Below are 22511 nucleotides of genomic sequence, written 5' to 3' on the forward strand. Positions count from 1 at the left end.
GAACTTGAAACTCCAGTACTTGAGAGTTAAGAAGTTCCAAGGAATTCAACAAAAGGGAGGAAGTTGGACCCTGGTGGCTCTTACCTATAACCCTAGCTACTGAGTTCTGAGGATCTGAAGCCAACCCCGGGCAGACAAACTGGGGAGATTCTTACCTCCAGTTAACCAGCAAAAAGCAGAAAATAGAGCTATGGCCCAGGTGGTAGTGTGCTAGCTTTGAGTACAAAAGCTCAGGGGCAGTATCCAGGTCTCAAGTTCAAGCCCCAAGCCTGGCACAGAACAAAAGAAAGAAAGAAATCTTCATGGAATCTTTGTGGTAAAGGAAAGAAAAGGTGACTGGAAAGGAAAACTTCCCAGCCTAGCCATAGACACACATGGCCCTGAGTCGAGACACATCAGGGAAGGTGACAGAAGAACTTTCAGGATGGCAACAACGAAGAAGAAAGGTTTCATCAACCAGAGAGTGCAAATGAGAGAGAGAAAAAATAGGCCTTGGTACTTGGTACTAGGGAATATTTCCACCAAAAGTCTTCGGTTCTCAAATGTAATTTCCATTCTCTTACTTTCTGATTTTCTACCTCTTTTTCTCTGGTTCCCCAAAGATGGAAAGCGAGCTGGAGCGTTTCCATAAACAGAACACACAACTGGAGCTGAACATCACGGAACTGTGGCAGAAACTGAGAGCCACCGACCAAGAGATGCGCAAGGAGCAACAGAAGGTGGGAGGGTTTGCAGAGTCTGGCAGTGCTTGGATGCAGAATCTGGCACCTGCCTGCAGTGGGCAGCTGGCTTGTTGGAGAAAGAACCAGCCCACTGCCAAGATGCACTTCCTGTTTTAACTCACACTCTACTTGGCCACAACCCTGCCTGGTTTCAGGCCCAAGCAAATTTCTATGACAGAATTCATCTGAGACTATAAAATGACTCGGGTGCAGTGACCAAGAGGAGAGGCACTGGTTTTGTGAGAACATTTTGAGTCTTTGGCTTCTTTAGTCTAGGGGAAAATAGCACCAGAGCAGTCATTTGTACTCAGTGGTTAAAGTCATTGAACACCAAAAACAAAACTATCAAGACTAGAAGAGCCTCAGACATCATCAATTCCTATGTCTATATTATAAGGAAAGTATGGGCAGGAAAATATGGAAGTTAAGAAACTTCTATCATTTACCAGGAATGGCTCACTCCTGTAATCCTAGCTACTCAGGAGGCTGAGATCTGAAGAACATGGTTCAAGGCCAGCCTGAGCAGGAAAATGCGTGAGACTTTTTTTTTCTTTTTTCTTTCTTTCTTTCTTTTTTTTCTTTCAGTCATGGGGCTTGAACTCTGGGCCTGGGTGCTGTCCCTCAGCTCTTCAGCTCAAGGCCAGCACTCTACCACTTGAGCCACAGCACCACTTCCGGTTTTCTGGTGGTTTATTGGAAATAAGAGTCTCGTGGACTTTCCTGCCCAGGCTGGCTTTGAACCACGATCCTCAGATCTCAGCCTCCTGAGTAATTAGAATTACAGGCGTGAGCCACTAGAGCCCAGCTGAGACTCTTATTTCTAATTAGCCACCAAAAAGCTGGAAGTGTGGAGCTGTGGCTCAAGTGACAGATGGAATGGAAAAAGCTAAGGGACAGCATCCAGGCCCTGAGTTCACACCCCAATACCAGAAGGAAGGGAGGAAGGAAGGGAGGGAGGAAGGGAAGGGAAGGAGGGAGGGAGAAAGGAAGAAAGGAAGGATGGAAGGAAGGAAGGAAGAGGGAGGGAGGGAGGGAGGGAGGGAGGGGAGAAGGAGGGAAGGGAAAGGGAGGGAAGGGAGGAAAAGAAAAGTGTAAGTGTACCAGCATGCATAGCTAGCTAGCACAAGTGGAGCCAATCAAGTCTTCTGGTCCTAGGCCAGTACATAGCTAGTGTTTGTTGAATGAGAATGAATTTTCCCATCCTCCACATCAAACATTTACTGTGTACTAGATAATACTAGAAGTTGCAGGGCTACAAATGGGAACAGATTCTAATCCTTTCACAAGCTGAAGATGCTGATAGGCGATAGGTGCATGTTAGAGTATGAAATAGAAACTTAGGGGATGTGGATAAAGGGCTAAGGGAGCAAAGGAAAAGAAGGAAGCCTCCCTAGGTCAGGGATCACAGATCTGCCTGATTCTCCAGGATCCTCTTCCCCCTATTCACACAGTACTCCTGACTGTCAAGAGGGAGAAAGGGAGCCCTGGCCAGAATGATAATCTCTATCTTGGCTCTAAAGTAACACATATGGTTGTATGAGCTTCCTTTCATCCAAGGCCTGTAGCCCTCAAAGGAATCCAGAGCGATAAAAGAAGCTATGTGCTGTCTCTTAAGGATGATGCACCAGGCCACTTAGCTTGTTCGGGCAAGGGACCCAGCCCAGCCAGGTACACCAGAATTTCAGTACTGTCCCCACTTAGCTGTGTGCTCACCTCAGTCTCCATGCCCAGTGGGCCCCCTGATGGTCAGTTGTAAGTCCCGGACGAGGGGACTCTTGTTCCTTTTTGTGCCCTTAGCCTCTGGCTGTAGCCCCTGCTTCTCCACCTGGAGCACACCTTGCGGTGGCCAGACTAACTATCTCTGCTTGCAGGAGCGGGACTTGGAAGCGCTGGTCAGACAGTTTAAGACAGACCTCCACAACTGCGTGGCATATATCCAGGAGCCCCGCTTGCTGAAGGAGAAGATCCGGGGTCTCTTTGAGAAGTACGTGCAGCGGGCAGACATGGTGAGCTCAGAATTCTCTTCCTGCCCTGCCCTGCCCTGCTCTACGCTCCACACCTCCCCTCCCTCACTGAGAACTCCCTTGGCCCCACCAGGTGGAGATTGCTGGGCTCAACTCAGACCTGCAGCAGGAGTACGCCCGCCAGCGGGAGCATCTCGAGAGGAACCTGGCCACGCTCAAGAAGAAGGTGGTCAAGGAGAGCGAGCTGCACCGCAGCGACTACGTCCGCATCATGCAGGTACCAGCATGGCGCACATCACCAAGCTCCCTGGGAAGCTCAGGTGGCAGAGATCCAGGATCTCTCAGAGACCACCCATCCTCCATGCTCCCCAGACTTCCAGGGGACCCTACAGCCAAGGGAGGACCCTCGACCCCTCCCTCTGACCTCCCAGAGCTCATCCTGACTGTGCCTGTGCCCAAAAGCCTTTCCCTGCCTATCTCACTTCACCAGGCATCCCTCTTTCCCTTCCAAGCCCGTCTGTATCCTCAGTGAACGTGTGTCCCTGCCTTGCTCCTCTCATGGCTCTCCATCCTTTGGGACTTTGGTCCAGGTCAGCTTTCCTCAGACACCCTCTCTCCTCTCTCCTCTGGTTCTAACTCTTGTTTCACTTGGCTTTGATTTTGCTGCTTTTTTATTCTGTACTTTGCACCTGCTGGGACATGCCTGCCTCATCTCACTTTTCTGGTGCCCCAGGTCCTACCCTTATCTCCTGGTTCAGAGCTAGCCACACCCACCTGATTTAGCATCCGTCAGATTTCAGGCACTTACTACACCCATCTCCCAATCTCTTCACTGGGGCTCTTCCTGGCCCCATTATCAACACCCCCACCTGAGCATGGTATCAAGATTGCCCAGCAGGCTTCTGCTTGCATCTCAGTATCGTCTGAGGCAATTAATATGAATTAATATCAAAAGAGAGCATCAGAATTTCATTTATGAAGTATGTACCTCTTTATATTGACATTCCTTTAATGCCCCAATTAAAATACTGGAATGGGGACAGGTGGCAGTTAGATTAAAAGCCACACCCTAGGCTGGCCAGTCCATACCCAGCAGGGGAGAGCACACTGCAATTCAGGCCAGACACAGGCACAACTGACCTCATGCCATCCTAAAATTGCCCCTACCTCCATTAAACCATTACCTTACTCTGAGCCACAAAAGCAGGTGGAGGGCCAAAAAGAGGCACAGTGAGTAAGACCCTTAACAGCAGCCACATACAGCTATTACTAAATGCCTCAAGTGTCCAGAGCAAGGAGAGGCCCCTGAGTCAGACGGGCAATAAAATCTGGGTGACAACAGGAGCAGTTATCAACTGGTGACCAGCTGGGCTTTCATCCATGCCCTGCCAGCAGCACATGGACCTGGGAATCTTCCACAGGCCGGTCCCTTTCTCCATGGCAAGCAGACACCCAAAGCAACTGCCCGTCTCCTACGCACAGAATCCAAAGAAGTAAAAAGGTCGAAGCATCCACACAGGGGCAGGCAGCTTGTTCTCTCTATCTCCCCGACTCCCATTGCCCAGAGGGTGCCCAGCTAGGGTGGAGGTAGGTAGCAGAGGAAGGCCAAGCAGGGCTTGTGCTCAGCCCTGCCACTCCCTGAGGTGGGCAGAGGGAAGCAGCCACATAGGAACCCTAGCAGAGCAGCATTGTAATGCCATGTGCTGTACATTGCCGTGGAGCCAGAGAAGCAACTCAGACAACTGCAGAGAGCAAGAAGGGGACCCAAGGCGGGGCTGTGAGGCCCCACCCCACCCCACCCCACCCAGAAAGATTCTTACTACTGATTGCAGAGGACCCTGAGGAAAAGATTTGACTCTGTGTGTGTGTGTGTGTGTGTGTGTGTGTGTGTGTGTGTGTGTGTGTGTGTGTTCTATGCCTGCCAGTACTGGGAATTGAACTCAGGGACTCCCTGTTCCACTTGGCTTGTGCCCAGCTTAAGAAGATGTTTTGAAAAGGAAAATTTCAAACCACCAAAAAGCCAGAAAGTGGAGCTGTGTCTCAAGTTGTATACCGTTAGTCTTGAGCACAAAGACTTCCAGGATGTGGGGGATAAGTAAGCACTGTTGTTGTAGAGACCTAGATTACACTGCTTCCACTGATCTTTGTCCAGGAGTCCATGGGCGAAATCCTTACCCTCTCCAGGAACACCATGCTCATCTGGAAGTGGGGCAGAAAGACATCTACCTCAGTGGCCACCATGAGGATCAAGCAAGGTGCCCGACTATAAAACACTAGGAACTAGCTCAAAAATGTCATTTCCCTTTCTTTTCTCTCTGCAAAGAACTTATTCTAGAACCAGTAGAAATCCAGTGAGAGAAACAGTCCACCACATCATGAGCCAGGGGTGCCTATGGCCTAGAGATGGGGGTTGGGGGAGGTGTTGGGAGGAGAAACAGCATGCCTTACTTCAGGCCCCCAGCTGGGTGCCTCAGCACATGCTAGAGCTGTAGATACAGCTACCAGAGCCCCAACTGGCTAAGGAAGGCTGAGACGCACATGGTATCTGAGGGCAACTCATTAGAAAATAATTGAAATAACGAGGCCACTGTCTCATCTGTATAACCAGATAGGAGCTGGAGGCCTTTCCATTCCATTCCTCGGCACCCTTACAGATTAGGAACTAAGAGTTGCTATGAAATACAAACATCTAGGACACACGTTTTATTCATTTGGTTCACATTTTTTGAGGGCTTCTTACACAAGGAGCCATGGAGGATTCCAAGATAAGTATAAGAATGTTCTATCTTTAGGGAGTTCTTTAAAAGAATTGGTCCAGGTACAATGATTGACACCTATAATTGATAGGTTCACACCTATCTCAGTTACTCAAGAGACTGAGATCAGGAGGATCAAAGTTCAAGGCCTGCCAGAGCCAAGACTCCATATTAACCAGTACAAAGCTAGGCACCATATCATCTCAGTTACATAGGAACTAAAAATAAGAGGATTAGGGTCATGCTAGTTCAGGCAAAAAGTAAGATCTTACTTGAAAGTATTTGGAATAAAAGGGGCTGAAGGTTTGGCTCAAGTAGTAGAGCACCTGCTCAGCAAACACAAAACCCTAAGTTCAAACCCTAGTAATCACCAAAGGGGAGGGGGAGAAGGCACTTGAAGCAGGTGTAGGGCCTCCAGTGGTGCTGTGGGCTCATGGTAGAAGCATGTCTTAGGAACTCGTGGAAGACTTCTCAAGGAAAGGGACATTTGAGTAGAGACTGGTCAGGGACCAGATGGGGAGAAAGCTTCCCTGGCAGAGAAAATTACCTGAGGAAAAGCAAAAGAAAGATTGGGGGGGGGGTTTACTTGTTTGGAATGGGGGTGGGTGGGCAGGGGTTAAAGAACAGTGGATCTCCAGGTCTTAGTTTATCATAGAGCTGGGGCAGGAATGGTATGTAGCTGACCTCATATTGAAAAGCGCCTTCCACCCTGTGCCAAGAGGCATCAAGTGCAGAGATCACCTCTGCTCAGGTACTCAGGGATATTATCTTTGCCTCAAAAAGATGGACTCGGCCAGGCGCCAGTGGCTCACACCTGTAGGAGCCTCCTACGAGGCTGAGATCTGAGGATCATGGTTCAAAGCCAACCCAGGCAGGAAAGTCTGGGAGACTCTTATCTCCCATTAGGCACCAGAAAACTGAAAGTAGCACCATGGTTCAAAGTGGTAGAGCACTAGCCTTGAGCAAAAGAGCTCAAGGACAACACCCAGGCCTTGAGTTCAGGCCCTACCAACTACAAAAAAAAAAAAAAAAAGATGAGCTCCATTGGTACCAGCTTGTAGAAAAAGACACAGGAAAACCTATTAGGAGATGCCTGTCAGGTTAAGGGTAAATGAGAAGGGCTTGAAAAGGGGAGAATTTTGATGTCAAAGGTATTTCAGAGTAAAAATGACAAGTTGAAATGCCATATTAAACACAGGCAGAAGAGGAAAGGAGCACAGGAAGATTCTAGGATGTTTGGCTGTGTAGTGAGATAGACGATGATCTGACTAAGCCATGCAAGGTTTTCAAGTTCACAAAATGCATCTGTTGGCCTGCTTTTCCACACTGTAAGGCACTGCCTACGAGTAGAGGCATTGACCCAGTGCAGCCAGTAGGGGGCACTACAGGCTTCCCCTCCTTTCCTTCCCCAACACGGGTGTCTGAAACTTCAGCCAGGTGTCAGGTAGTTCTGAAGGCCTCAGGCAGTTCTAGTCCCTTTGTTTAGAAATCTTTATATAAAGAGACCTTAGCATCTCTCAATCTGCCGCAAATTCTCCAAACTTGGCACTTAAGAGTAGCTAAGTGGGGGTATGGAGGACTGGAGGGATTTTTTAGGCCATCCCGATCAGTGGCCAACAGGAACAGAAGGCTCAGCAAGCATTTTTTGAGCCCACATTTTTTAATTCACAAAAGCACAGTTGACCTCAGCATGACCTCTGGACACAGGCCCCCTCTGGAAAGCATTTTTAAGGAGCTCGATTTTGACTTATTGGGTAGTTCCATAGCCATAATACTATGTGTGATATTGGAACAGAAGTCACATAAATGGGAAGTAAGAAAGTCGAGTGTGGGATGGAGTGGTCATGCAGAAACAGGGCACACTGAAGACAGATACAGCTAAGTACAAACGCCAGCTCTACCATTTATACACGGCCTTGTTCCCTCCTACAAAGTCAGTCTGATAATACAAGGTTGTTGTAGGGATGAAACGAGGTAATATATTCAAAATGTTTGAGACCCTGCTGGGATCCAGCACTTGCAGCCTTGCCATGATGATGGCTCTGACATTCTATGTGCTCTCTCTTGACTTCAGGCCTAGAACATTCTTCTCTATACTTGGTTGATCCCCTGCATCTGATTTCCATGGCATACTTCTCCTTAAAGCCTTCTTAAAGACCATGTTCAGCACAATGATCAGTGGGTCACAGATGTTTGGGGGGGGGTGGCAGGAAACTGGGTCATTGGTGATTTGGCAGGGGGAGTAAATAAATAAATAAGAATTGGGCTGCATTAAGTCAGGGCCTCAATCACACTTGAATAAGGATCTAGTTGTGCCTTGGAGGCCCATTTTGGGTATCTGGGCATCATGGAGGTGCCAAAGGGTGAGTCAGAAATGAACATTCACACCAGAAAGTACCAGGAGCTGGAAATCATAGAATCGTAACTGGTTGACAGGGCGTGGTGGTGGTAGTCGGGGAACTAAGATGATTATAATGGTAGAAGGCCGAGATGCTGGGAATTGCTGGCCACAGATCATAGCAGGATGAGAACAAGATAGGATTCAATAACCAAATGATTGAGGTGACCAAGAAGAGGAAGTAACTAAAGATATAAGCAGAAAAGACTCAAAAAGGGCACTTGCCATCTCAAGTCATCGTTCTGATGATCTTTCTTACTTTATTAAATGAGGTGGGAGTAAACTAAGAAAAGCCAACTAAGAGGAGTTATAGACGCTTTCAAGCCAGAGCACATGTGACTTCCTTGTGGTTCTCTCAAATCCTTTCCCCTCTGTTCTGGTCTCGTTTTCCACCTCTTAACCCTTGGTCAGGAAGATCCTCATCATCTTGTAAGCTGGTATCCACTGAGTTAGTTATTCATTGGCTTATCCATCTCAGCAATAGTTATTGAGCAAGGTGGGTCCAAGGTCTTAGCACCCAATAAATACCTTTTGGACTAATAATGTCATGAACATGATGTAAAGCTGGTATGAGGAAGTTCCAGCAGAATGTTATTGGATGTCATCCAGAAAGGAAAAGTGGGCAACTGGTCTTCAAGTCTTAGGTTGAAAGGATAAAGCAGGGGCTGGGAATGTGGCTTGGTGGTAGAGTGCTTGCCTCGCATGCATGAAGCCCTGGGTTTGATTCCTCAGTATCACATACATAGAAAAAGCTGGAAGTGGCTCTATGCTGTGGCTCCAGTGGTAGAGTGCTAGCCTTGAGCAAAAGAAGCTCAGGGACAGTGCTCAGGCCCAGAGTTCAGGCTCCAGGACTGGCAGAAAAAAATGGATAAAGCATTCAGTTGGGGGGGAGCCTGCTGTTGGGGTGGCTCAGGCCTGTAATCCTAGATAATACTCAGGAGGCTGAGATCTACGGCTCATGCTTCCACGCCTGCCCAGGCAGGAAAAGCTGTGAGACTCTTACCCCCAATTAACGAGCAATATGCCAGAAATGGAAATGCGGCATAAGTGGTAAGGGAATTAGTTTTGAGCAAAAAGCCAAATGAGAGAAAGAGGCCCTGAGTTTGAGGCTCAGTATCAGTACCAAATGAATAAATAAACTAACGAATCCTGCTGCTTTAAAAAAGCAGACACAAAAAAAAGCAGGCTCAAAGCCAGGCCTGGAGAATGAGGCGAGGGGGTTGGTAATGACACCAGTAATTTTCTCAAATGAGGAACATGAAATTAAGTGATATACTAGAACCCAGAAGCCCTAGGTCTGAGCTTAGATGAAAAGTCTGTAGAGTCCTGAGCCCCCGAGGTCCATCCTCCTACAGAGAAGGACTCATCACAGCTTAGTAAGAGAAGTCCTCCCATTCATCCAGGCTCTTACCACATACCCACCATGCATGGTATAACACCCCAAGTAGAGGTACAGTTTGTTTCTGGAGTGGGTCCATCTCATATAGTTTTAGCCTGCAGCCTTATCCCTGGGAGCTGGTTAGAAATGTAGATCCCAACTATAACCCTTCTGTTACATCACCTTTATAGTAACAGTCATTTTTTAAATGTCATGCATTAAAAAGAAAGAAAAGCAGACACACAGCTCCATTTAATAAGATGCTTGGGTGATTTATTTGTAGAGTTATATGCAAGACTCCATAGTAGGCAAGCAGAATACTGAGGCTGTGAACTCTCTAAGGGCAAAGCAGCCCAACATATTCAAGACATAGGGCTTCCTCCCTGATGCTAAATGGAAGAGCAGAGATTTGAGGCATAGGAAAAAGACAAGACAGACTATATAGTCCCAACATGCATCAGCTGGCCTCTAGCAAGCTTCGTCCTCTTCCACCCCTCCTTCTCCTCCCTCTTTGGTGCCAGTCCTGGGGCCTGAGCTCAGGGCCTGGCACTGTCCTTGACCGATTTTGTCCAAGGCTAATGCTCTACCACCTCAGCTCCAGCTCCAGCATTTTTGGTGGTTAATTGAAGATAAGAGTCTCACAGACTTTCCTGTCCAGGCTAACTTCCAACTGCTATTATCAGATCTCAGCCCCCTGAGTAGCTAGGATTATAGGTGGGAGCCACTGGTGCCTGGACCCTTCTTCTCTCCCCCGCCCCACCTCTTCTCAGCTTGTACTCTAGTCATGCACAACTTCTATACTAGCATTACTCCCCACCACACTCACTTCTGTCCCATGCCTTCTGTTGTTCCAGTTGTTCAGGGCCCTCTTTGCCCCTCTCCTTGATAACTCCTATAAGCCTCAGCCCTGGTCCCAGATCCTAGGAACCTCCATCTTACCAAGGCAGTTCCATGCTAAGATATTCCCTAAACTGTGAAGTCCCCACTTTCTATATATCAACAGAGGCTGGCACATGATGGGTACTCAGCACATTTTGTAGGATCCAGGGATACTTGTTACACACCAACATGGGGAAGATTTCCATGGATGTAGCACATATTGATTCCTTTACTTTTCCATGTTGCTCACCAAGTTCAGGACCCATGTATAATTTCTGTCTATATCACAAGGGCTTAGTAGATGCCCTAGTAATATAGGTTCAAAAAATGAATGGAGCCAGACATTGGTGGCTCACATCTATAATCCTAGCTATTTAGGAAGCTGAGATCTGAAGATCATGGTTCAAAGCCAGCTGGAGAAGAAAAGTCCATGAGATTCAAAAGTCCATGAAACTACCAGAAAACTGGAAGTGGCACTGTAGCTCAAGTAGTAGAGCACTAGCCTTGAGCAAAAAGAGCTCAGGGACAGCTCCCAGGCCCCAAGTTCAAGCCCCATGACCACTACCCACCACCACTAACAATAAAAAGAATGGAAAAATGAAAATGGGTAACAATACTTAAGACCCAGACTAATGGTAGGGTCTGGTGGGGGATAGTTCAGTGACACAGCATGAACAAAGCATGTACAAAGCACTGGGTTCAATCTCCCAACACACACACACACACACACACACACACACACACACACACACGTGATTGGAATAGAATATAGCCATGAGGTTTCTCTGATCCTTAAACATAAAAAATGCTTAAGGAAACATTTTTTACTGATATTTGAAAATCTATGAATGGTGTTAGAAAAAGCTACATTTGGTGGTACATTCCTGTAATCCAAGCTACTTGTAATATTAAAGCAGGATGATCAAGAATATCAAGGTCTGCCCAGTCAAATTTAGCAAGACTCTATTTCAAAAACAACAACAAAAAGGTATAGCTCAAATGGTAGAAAGCTTGCTTAACAAGTCCAAGGCCTTGGATTCAATCCAAGAAAAGAAAGAAAAAGAAAAAAGGAAAAGAAGGAAGGGGACATGGATGGATGGGAGCAGTACTGAGTCTACCTCAAGGCAAGTTGGCCAGTACTTTCTGAGGCTAGGCAATGTGCAAGATTAAAGACTTGAGCCTGGGGCTGGAAAGGTGGCTCAGTGGTAGAGCACTTGCCTTGCATGCATGAGGTCCTGGGTTCGATTCCTCAGCACCACATAAACAAAAAGAAAAAAGCCCGAAGTGGCGCTGTGGCTCAAGTAGTAGAGTGCTAGCCTTGTGCTGAAGAGTTGAGGGACAGCGCCCAGGCCCAGAGTTCATGCCCCATGACCGACCCCCCCCCTCAAAAAAAAAAAAAAGACTTGAGCCCCGTAGAGTTAACCTCAGTCCAGACCAACCTGCCCGTCTCTGCCCCTCAACCCTGCAGGACCTGCCCTGCATCTGCCAATCACTCATCCACCCATACTCACTCTTTTTCTTTCTTTCTCTTTTTCTTTTTTGAAGGAAAATGTCTCTCTGATCAAAGAAATTAATGAGCTCCGCAGGGAGCTGAAGTTAACCCGCTCTCAAGTCTATGACCTGGAAGCAGCGTTGAAACTGACCAGGAAAATGAGACCACAAGAATCCCCAGAGATAGGTAATATCACTAGCCAGGGAGCTGGGTATTGGGATGGAGGGCCCAACGCACAGCCTTGAGCAGGGCTCCCCTGGCCTCTTCAGGTATCCGGACACCTTTGGCCTTCTGAGAGCCTCTGTCTACCCTACAAAGGATTTAGGAACCCTTTTCCTCTTCAAACACCAGTCCGCAGAGATCCCGGTCTGAAAGCCCCCAGGGTTCGCTACAATAGGCCTGCTGTACATTATGTAACATCCCTAGTGGGGTCTGAGGACAGTAGCCTGAAATCAGACACATCAGTATTCTGTAGTGACACATGAATATGCATATAAGCCTCATGAATTTTTTTAAAAAAACATTCCATTTTTAAATCTTTGTTTTGCATTTTAGACTTGTGAGGTAAAGGGATTGTGGACACATGCAATTCAAATAAAGACTAAAAGAGAGGAAAATATCAAAAGAGAAGAGGGGAAATAATTTCCCAAGGAATAAGCCATGAGTTGCCAGGCATCACTGGCTCATGCCTATAATCCTAGCTACTCAGGAGGCTGAGATCTGAAGATTGTGGTTTGAAGCCAGCCTGGGCAGTAAAGTCTGTGAGACTCTTGTCTCCAGTTAACTACCAACATCCCCCCCAAAAAAAATTGGAGCTGTGGCTCAAATTATAGAACACTAGCCTTGAGCAAAAAAGCTCAGAGATAGTGTCCAAGCCCTGAGTTCAAGCCCCAGGACTGGCACACAAAGAAAAGCAAATAAAATCCGCAATGCCCTTGGATTTCTGATAGCTACAGTAAAAGGAGAAATAAAGAAATGGAATAGTGTACACAGTTTACATTATCTTCTAGACAAATAACTTTCTCCTGGCAATAAATTCTATAAGAAACTTACTATGTGGGCCTTTCTAGAAGGGATTTTGAAGAGCAATGGACAATCTTTGTGGGCTTTCAGGCAATAGAGAAATATTCCCCGGTATCTATTTTTTATCTGAGCAAACGATGAAAACCATTTTTATAGAAATTAAACCAGTGAAATTCAAGCATTTTTGCTTTTGGGTGGCTTATATTCAGGAGTAAAACTTAGCTCAAAAGCCATAGTCCTGGTGACATCTTTCAGTGTCATCTGTCTCGTGTACTGTGGCATGGAGGGAAAGCAATTCACTGGGGAGCACATGGGAGCTGTAATTAGAAACTCAGTGGAAAAACTAAACAGTGTATTAGACATCTGAAGGGAGAATTTGTAAATTAAAAGAAAAAACAGAGAAAATAGCCAGAGTGCAGCCCAGAGGGACAATGAAAGAGCCAAAAGGTAGAGGATAGAAGAGAATAATCCAGTGTATGACAGATGCCAGACATCATATTCAGGAACCCCAATGGCTCCCAAGAAAGATAATTAAAAGGAAATAAACATCTAAACTGGAAAATACCAAAACAACCATATTAAAAGCACCACAGAAAAGAGATAGATTGCATACAAAGGAATAAAAAATCCCATTGGAGCTGGGCTCCAGAGGCTCACACTTGTAATCCTAGCTATTCAGGAGCTGAGATCCAAGGATCATGGCTCAAAGCCAGCCTGGGCAGGAAAGTCTGTGAGACTCTTATCTCCAATAAACCACCAAGAAAACCAGAAGTGGTGCTGTGGCTCAAGTGGTAGAGCACTCATCTTGAGCTGAAGAGCTCAGGGACAGCGCCCAGACTCAGGGTTCAAGCCCATGACCAACCAAAAAAAAAAAATTCCCATTGGCATCTGACTTCTTAGTAGCAATAGTGAAAGCCAGAAATGGTGTCTTAACACCTTCAAAGTGGCAAAGGGTACAAAATGTGCACAGAGTTGTACAGATGAAACCCGTTTAAGACCCTACACCTAACCTTCAGGAGTTCTGAATGTCTGGTATGGCCACTCACTCCTATTTGCCAAAAAATTTTTAAAAAATAAGAGACATGATAAAAAGAAAGACTTATTATGGGCCATAAGCAGCTCACTTCTATGAGCTGGCTTCTAGAAGGCAAAGCCATATCCCAGGAATATTTGCAGGGCAGTGTGGCCAAGATCAGGCATGTTCCAGAAGACAACTGGGATTACAGTCCCTGGCAGCCCCTGAGCTGCCCTGTGGCTCTGCAGTGTCTGATCCGTTTCCCTTGTGTGTGAGGGAAGAGCTTGCAGAGGCCTACTGATCTCACCAAATCAGTGCACAGCCTAGAGGGCCTTAAAGTCACAATCTGCATCAAGATTCTTGTAACATCTGGAGAACCACTGGGGGTAAAGCAAGGCTGGTGTGGCCAATTATTGGGCTACACTCTACTGAGTACCTCTAGGACTGCAGCTTCACACACAGGTGAGAACCCCTGGGAAGCCAGATGGTGACTGGACAAGTAGCTGAGTCTAAAGGCTATGATGAGAGAGGTCACTGCCTCTCAGAGCCTATGCTAGTGACCATGAAAGAGAGGCAGTGGCTGAGGGAACAGGTGAGGAAATAAACAAAAACAAGACACAGGTGAGCTGTACAAGCTCAAACAGGTAGATGGGGCAGGGAGGCCTGTGTGTGCTCTGCCTTCCCTGGGTATACTGCTCTCCCAGGGCCCCAGGACTAGGGTAGAGCTTGTGTGAGGCGATGATTAGCAGGGAGGCAGAGAGTAGGTTGTCAAAGCCTAGGGAAGACATATAAAAATCATCAAGAGTCTATTGATGGCCCAAAATAAGAAGAGCCAAGGAGCAGAGAGAGAAGGGTTCAGGCTTCTCCTGGGAAGAAGGATGAGGTAAGTCAAATGCTCTTTCGGATGGTAGCCCTGTTAGACCAGTTAGAGGCCCAAGGCAATACTAGCCACTGGTGACCACTTCCTCGTCAAAACTCTCTCTCTCTCTCTCTCTCTCTCTTGGCCTTCAATATCTGTTCCTCTCTAGCTTTTCCCCTAGGTCTGCATTAGAGTATTGGCAGTGGGAAGGCTAGACTCTCTTTTCCATTGAGAGTGAACTCAGAAACCATTTAATGAGTAAGAAATGGAGTAGTCTAGAAAGACAAGGTCTGAGCCAGAGGGCTTGAGCCCAAGCAGTAAAAGGTTGTGTCAAGGAATGGCAGACTGGTGTGTGAACAGGGTTCATGATGAAGGACCCTGGATAGTACAGAGCAAGGGGAAGCCACAGGAGTGGATATGGATGTGACACAGAAGCCAAGGTCATTACTGCTGGGAGTCTAGCCCCAGGGGCCTAAGAATAGGACGCTAAAAGGAGGAGGAGACTGGTGGCTTAGAAGGCTGCAGAGTACACAAGGATGTGCCAGCTGGCCAAGGCTTGGGGAATGGGAGGAAGAGCAGCCTCCCCTGGACAAGTCCTCAGCCCAGGTACCTGGAGACCAAAAAGGGGCTGGGTTGGGGTTGTGCTCAGCTTTTGCCTTATCACTCCAAAGTGTAGCTCTTCATTTCTCTGTCTCTCCATGAGCCAGTGAAGTAGCCTGCTTTATCTCTGTCCCCCCAACACTTGGAATTTAGTTTCTTCCTGCTGTAGATGCCCAGTGAATATTAAGAGAGATGGGTGCAGCAAACTGGCCAATTTTCTCCTCCTTGTGACCCTTACAGCACCCACCACGGACAAGGCCCCTGTCTCTCCTACCATGAGATTGAATGAGCAAGAAGAAACCGAGAGAATCATCGAAATGCAACGCCTAGAAATCCAGCGCCTTAGAGACCAGATACAAGAACAAGAGCAGATCCCAGGGTTCCACACCATTGCTGGGATCCGGCTCCCTTCCCTCATTGATTCAGAGGTAGATTTTGAAGTGCATGCCAAGTGACTCCTCTGGTAAGCCATTTCCAGCCACAGCCGGAAGTACCTAGGCCCAAAGATCTGTCACTAGCCTAGACTCAGCCCTGCAGCTCTGCCCCACTGACCCCACTGACCTCTTCATCTTGTCCTGGAGATCTGGAGACATAGAATAAAGGTTCTTGCCCACAACCTTGTCCAACTTCTGCTTAACTAAATGGCTCTGGGCAGGACAGGGAAAGAGGGGAGCCTGAGGACTAGGGCCCCCTGCTCACCCAAAGCTACTGAGGGTTGTTTTGTGTGGGAATTGGGCTGCCTGGACTGCAGAGATCACGTAGGACTTGAGGCAGCCTTCCTACCTGCTGCTCTTCCTCCTGGGCCTGAGGACCCAGCTGCCTGCTTATATCTTAGCTAGGCCCACCTGCTACTTCCTTCTTGGTTTTCTCTACTGCAAGCTAAATCGAAAGCAAACAATACCTCCTACAGTTTCTTTTCCTGTATGAAATGCCATAAGACTAAGGAGTATGTGAGCACACGTGTACTCATGCACATGTGTGTGTGTCATGCATGTGTGTTGCTGGGGACCAAACCTAGCGCCTTTCAAATGCTAGGTAAGTGCTCCACTACTACGCTATATCCCCAGTCTTGTTTCTAAGGAGATATGTAAGGGTGACAGAAAAGACAATATGAGCAAAGTAATAGGCAGGTCAATGTTAAAATATTTCCCCAAGATCTTACACTACCTGCACACTTTGTTCTTAGGACTACAGACAGACCTCTGCTCTTCTTTCTAGACTTGTCATTGTTCTGCATACTCTCCCCAGCTATTCACTTCTAGAGGCCACATTTTCTCCTCTAATTCCCCACTCTAGGAGACATGTAAGTACCAGAAAAGAGGCTCCCTGATGCACTGAAGAGCAAAGGAGTATAAGCCAAATGTCCCTGGCTTCTACCTTTAGAGATAAGATTTCCTATGCAAGCCTCCAGTCCCTTCGTGTCTCTGCTACTTCACTACAGCTATCGTCTCCAGCTTCCTACCTTTTCCTGCTACTTTACCAACTCTGAGTACTGTTCTTGGATTCATTTTCACAGAAGAACTGGGTCTTAGTTGTCTTGTTCGATAAGGCTCTCCTGAAAGTACAAGGCAGAGGCCATACAGCAGAAAGGCGGCAGGGCTGCATGGGCTCACCACTGAAGACCACATCACCATGCCTGCACCCTCTCAGCAGCCAGCTCGCCTTCTCCAGTCTAGTGTGCACCTCAGCATATCCCAGGAATAGGAAACAATTCAAGCAACCTTGAGAGGCTCATCTACAAAAAGAATCCCATTACTTTATCATGCCAGGTGGTTGATCTCTTGTGGTCCTAACTAGTATCTGGACTTTACCTTTGAAGAAGAAACTGGCTTGAAATGAGATAGTGGGTGCAGTGGGAGAGTTAGGGTATAGGAGTCAGCAGACCCAGATTGTGCAGAGCCCTGAAGACACATGGAAGTTATAGACGAGAATTTAGAAGCCAGTGCTAAGCTGCTGTTAGTCACTGCACCTGCCTTCCTCTCCTTTGCCACACTGGCCTTTAAGCTCTCATAGTAGGCCACGGACTCCCTGCCCCTGGGTCTTTCCACATCCTCCTTCCTCTCCAGAGAGTGCTCTTGCCCCACACCTCCCTCACATCTTAGCCTAAATGTCACTTCCTCTGAAAGACAATGCTTGACATACCCTATCTACATTATTCTGGCCATATGGTTTTCCTCAGTGGCCCTCACCATGCCATGTCTGTTTGGTTTAATATCTGCCTCTCCTACCAGAAGAGTTCCATGTTGGGCAAGAGCTTAGTCTCAAACTCAATTGGGTATTCGAATATGGCAGTGATTGAGGGAATCCAATATTAGAGACAGGGGCCCAGTTAGGAAGAAGTTATGGGTGTCCTGGTGTGAAAGGCTGATAGTTTGGACAAAGATGATGACAGAGTGAACTCCTCTGAATGAAGACTAGTAGGAGTTAGCCAAGCCAGAAGAGAGGGAGAACAATCTGGGAAGAAGACAAAGGCAAAGGAAATGGAGGCTCTGGAAATTTTGGAAATTCACAGTGGTTAGGATATGTCAATAGTCAGAGAATGGGCGTTTCAACTGAAAAAAACATCTTTGATTCCAGATGGACCTTACTTTATAGATGAGGAAAACAAAACCATGAGGAATAAAAGGTCCATGGTCACACAGGAAGAACCAGAGTTGTAGCCCCATGGTCCAGTGGACTCCCAATCTATGCTCTTATGCTCTGTAGTGGAAAGATGCCCATGCCACATGATAGGCCACATGACACAAGTTACATGAATGTGACTCCCAGAGGGTCTAAACCAGAAGGAAAAGGGGCAGAGGACTCCCAAGCTGAGCTAACCTGAGCCTTACCTACACCTGACTGGCTGCTATACAGCTGGTGGGGAGATTGAGGGAGAAGCAAGTCCAGGCCAGAGGAGAGCCCCATCCCTGCAGAACTTGGTACTTTGACCAGCACGTCAGCAGTGTGTTTTCTTGGCTACACAGGTGTAAACACACCTTCTTATTCATGAACTGGAGCTGGGGGTACAATCTTGTTTAGCTCTCTACATTCTGGTTTGAGTACTCCTCCATCTACCTGGTTCTCCAGCTACTACCTTTCACACCTCCCTTCACTTTGCCTAATTGGGCTCCATGGGGAGGCTGGAGGCATCCACTTCCTCCTACCCAAGGTCTCTGGTTGATTGCTTGTTGGTGGAGTAGGCCTGGCTGTCACTTCCTCCCACAGCAGCGGATGGGCCCTCCTAGCCCCGCCTGTCCCCCGCCAGATGACTAGACACGGATCCCCACGCTTACCCTCTAGTTGTCTCCATCAGTGAGCTCTAGAGATCTGTACAATTCTGATAAGAGAGCTGGTGCTGCTGGAGGCTGCTGTGCCATTGTGATAGATACGCCTCCAGAATCCTTTCTGTCTGGGCCTCAGACATCCATTGGGCCTCTTCTGACATCCCTATTTCCTCAGCACCAAAGAACCCTGCCTTGCAGTCAGGGTCTGACATCAATGTCTGTTTTTCCTCACTGCTTCTTACACAAAGCATTGCCAGCCATTACCCATCTAGATGTTCAACCAACTGTTCCCATGAGGTGCCGGAGGAGTATGGTGCACCTGGGGATATTTGTCTGTGTGCCTAGGTAGTACCTAGGCAAATACACCTCCAAATCATTGCTGTGGATTTGGAGTGAGGGAGAAGGCATCTCAGACCAGGAGTGGGCTCTTTCCCAGAGTCCCCCACGTCCACTGGAGGTCCAGGGACCTGTACAACCTTTCAGCATGTCTGAGATACAGAGGATTTATGATTAAGTAAACCCAGCTGTGTGCCACACCAGCAGCAAGGCCTTTCTGCAGCACTCCTGGTCACCTACTAGAGTCAGTAGCATACAGAATTTTTTCTTTTTATTGAACATCTACTGTGTCATAGGAGAGGGTTTGGAAGGGGCAATGACAGTAGACTAGAACCTATTAAAGATATACTTCATGTATTCAATGTATTGGAATTAATACATTCCAGTTTTGATCACAGAAGCTATGGGTGCCCTTCTTTGGCTGGATTCTAGATGGCTCAGGTCAAGAAAGAGAGTTTCTTACCTGGCTAAGGGGTGGGGGTCGGGGGACAGTCTCATGGACTGTCTTTGGCAGAGTAGCCTGAAACACTGCTGGGGACCTGCCTCCTCTTGTCCTTGCCTCTCTGCAGAGATCAGTCTGTCATTGCCAGCTCAGCTGGCAGAGGTTGCTTTAGCACCTCACCATAGTAGAAGCCTTCAAGCTAAAATGAAATATCCAACTTAATTTAAGTGACCAAATCAGAGTACCAGGGCTCAAGCTCAAATCTGGAGCTCCCCCTCTATCCAGTCAACAGATGAGTCACAAAATATAATTCTGGCGCAAAGGATGGTCATTGTGAGTGAGACCGATGCTCCACCAAGCAGGGAGAGTGGGGAGCTTCTTGGAACACCGAAGACCTGCAGCTGCCCTGTTCTATGTGCCCTACAGGCCACCCCTGCATCTTCCACACCTGAACAATACCTGGCCCAGAGAACCCACAGAGGAAATGTTTACTGAATGAATGCATTCTCTTCTTTAACCTCTCTCTAAATACACAGACTAAATGCTGGGTATTCCCATTTTACAAATAAAGAGAAGGAGGCCCACAGAGGGTAAGCAGTGTTTCCAAAGTTATACAAATAGAACTGAAAATTAAAAACTTGAACTTTGGTATTGATATTCCTCCAGCACTGTTCAGAAAGAATGACATCACCCCATTCATAAGGAAATGGAAAGACTTGGGGAAAAAATCATATTAAGTGACGTAAGCCAGACCCAAAGAAACAGAGACTCCATGGTTTCCCTCATTTGTAATAATTAGTACATGTCTAGTATAGTCCTAGCAGTGGATCACAATAGCACAATAGCTATGTACATATGACCAAATAAAATGATGCTAATTGGAATGAACTCCAAGATATGGAAACAAGAGGATTTTTTTAGTGCACTATCTGAAGTTATTTCTTTTGTCTTTCTTTCTTTTTTCTTTGTTTTATCACCTGTTGTTACTGTTTTTGACTTTGGTACCCTGTGTCTTATATATATACATACATACACACACACACACACACACACACACACACACACACATTTGCTTAGGAGAAGGGAAAGAGAAAACGGTGAGACAAAGGACAAAGGGTGAACCAATGCAACAGCAATACTCACAAGATACTATGTTAGAAATGAATTTTACAACTTGGTGGGGTGGAGAAGAGGAGCTGGGAGAGGGAAAATGGGAGAAAATGAGGGAGGGGTTACACTGTTCGACAAGAAATGCACTCACTACCTTACTTGTGAACTGTAACCCCTCTGTACATCACCTTTATAATACAATAAAATAGTACTAAAAAAAAAATTCAAAACCTTGAAGATCCCACTAGCTCCCTCTAGTTCCAAAACAGTGTGGTTTCTACTATTGCGTCTAGTGTGGGTGCGTGCGTGCGTGCGTGCGTGCGTGCGTGCGTGCGTGCGTGCGTGTGTGTGTGTGTGTGTGTGTGTGGCCAGTGTAGGGATTTGAACTCAGGGCCTCAGCACTGTACCTTAGAAGTCTTTTTCACTCAAGGCTGGTGCTCTATCACTCAAACCACACCTCTACTTCCAGCTTTTTGCTGATTAATTGAGGATAATAGTCTCACAGACTTACCTCCCTAGGCTGGTTTTAGGCTGTGATCTTCAGATCTCAGTCTTTTAAATAGCTAGAATAACAGGCATGAGCAAACTGTTTCCACAGTTTGCTTATTCATTCAACAAGCATTTATGACTCTCCATTGCACTAAATGTCAGGCCTATTGTAGGAGCCAGGACCACAACAGTGAGCAAACAGAGCCAAATCTTTTCCTTCACCAAACTTCCATTACAACAGGGAAATAGACAATAATCTAGACAGATAACTATATATCATATTACAGAGGGCCAAGTGTTAGGGGGAAACGTACAGGAATAGAGGAAATGAAGGAAATAAAGGCATGGGGATAGGAAATGTTGGGCAGACTGTGACTGTAGACCGGGTGGCCTGGAAAGCCTCACTGAGGAGGTAACAGTTGAGTACATTCTTGAAGGAAAGAAAAGATAGAGCTACGTGGGAGAAAAGCATTCCAGGCAGAGGGAAGAGCCAGCACAGAGGCCCCAAGGTGGTTGGTACACACGAGGTCCAAGAATGCCTTAAAGATGGTAGAAGGAGCCAGGCACCAGTGGTTCACATCTATAATCCTGGCTACACAGGAGGCTGAGATCTGAGGATTGCGATTCCAAGCCAGCCCTGTCAGGAAAGTCAGTGAGACTCTTATCTCCAATTAACCACCAGAAAATGTAAGTGGTGCTGAACTAGTTGCTAGAGCAACTAGCCATGAGTGAAAAAGCTCATGGACAGTGCCTAGGCCCTGAGTTCAAGCCTTTTGACCAACAACGAAAGAGGGAGAAGGAAGGGGTCACTTCAGCTTCCTGATTGAGCATACTATAAAATGGGAACATGGCAGACTGGGGCAGATGGCCCTCCAGTTTTCCCCCATCTTCAATCTATCCACGGCCTTCCAGTGCATCTGAGGGCAAGTCAGACTCACACCTCCCCATGTATGCCTACAGCCTCCTTGCTCTCCTCCTCCTCCTCGCCCTCCCCCTCCTTCTCTTCCTCCAGGCCTCTTTTTACTGCTCATCTCAGAGGTCAACAACTTCTGCTCTGGGGACAGAGTCCAACAGCTCTGTGCAGAGCCTCCCTTCTCCGGAGTCACTTAACAGGAGCCAGAACTAAAACAAAGACTTGCCCAGTCAATGTTTAAACTGAGAATTCTTTAGGCTTTGTTCCCCACTACTACCACATACTTCAAAGTCCCAAGGGAAGGAGAAAAGGAGGGGAAAGTTCATGGATCTCCTGCCCCGGCTTTGCCCAGGACGTCTGGAAAGCAACTCTGCCTGGAACCAGACCCTCCTTGGGATCAGAAGGATAAATAAATAGCTAACATATACAGGAGGAATCCACAGCTGACAAGCCTGCCAGGATCTGTGCCTCTTCGTTATAAAAGAGACACCCTTATAATGTCTTGCAGACTGGCCGAATAAATGTCTGCCAATACCATACCAGCATCATTCACATCCAGACGCACAATAGCAGCCAGCCCTTGGTATCCTTTTCTATAGGAGGAGAACTCAGTGAGGACGTAAGCACAGCCAAATGTGGTGATCGAGCATTTTAAATGTGGCCAGTTTAAATTGAGATGTGCTGAGAGTATAAAATACACTCCAAGCCGGGCGCTGGTGGCTCACGCCTGTAATCCTAGCTACTCAGGAGGCTGAGATCTGAGGATCACAGTTCAAAGCCAGCCCTGGCAGGAGAGACCGTGAGACTCCTATCTCCAATAAACCACCAGAAAACCGGAAGTGGCGCTGTGGCTCAAGTGGTAGAGCGCT

At 47.1% G+C, this 22511-nt stretch overlaps 1 protein-coding gene across 1 annotated transcript in view; it reads left to right on the top strand.

Annotated features, from left to right (window-relative positions):
- The window catches only part of Cfap57 (cilia and flagella associated protein 57), a 59088-nt gene extending 43547 nt beyond the window's left edge, over positions 1–15541 (top strand). The window contains exons 19-23 of the mRNA XM_013016781.1: positions 603–719; positions 2594–2728; positions 2820–2963; positions 11643–11775; positions 15327–15541. Coding sequence (XP_012872235.1) covers positions 603–719; positions 2594–2728; positions 2820–2963; positions 11643–11775; positions 15327–15541 — 744 coding nt within the window. The remainder of the gene's footprint in view (positions 1–602; positions 720–2593; positions 2729–2819; positions 2964–11642; positions 11776–15326) is intronic.
- Positions 15542–22511: the final 6970 nt, after the last annotated feature.

This window comes from Dipodomys ordii, unplaced genomic scaffold (assembly GCF_000151885.1).
Source record: "Dipodomys ordii isolate 6190 unplaced genomic scaffold, Dord_2.0 Scaffold33, whole genome shotgun sequence".
NCBI lineage: Eukaryota > Metazoa > Chordata > Mammalia > Rodentia > Heteromyidae > Dipodomys > Dipodomys ordii.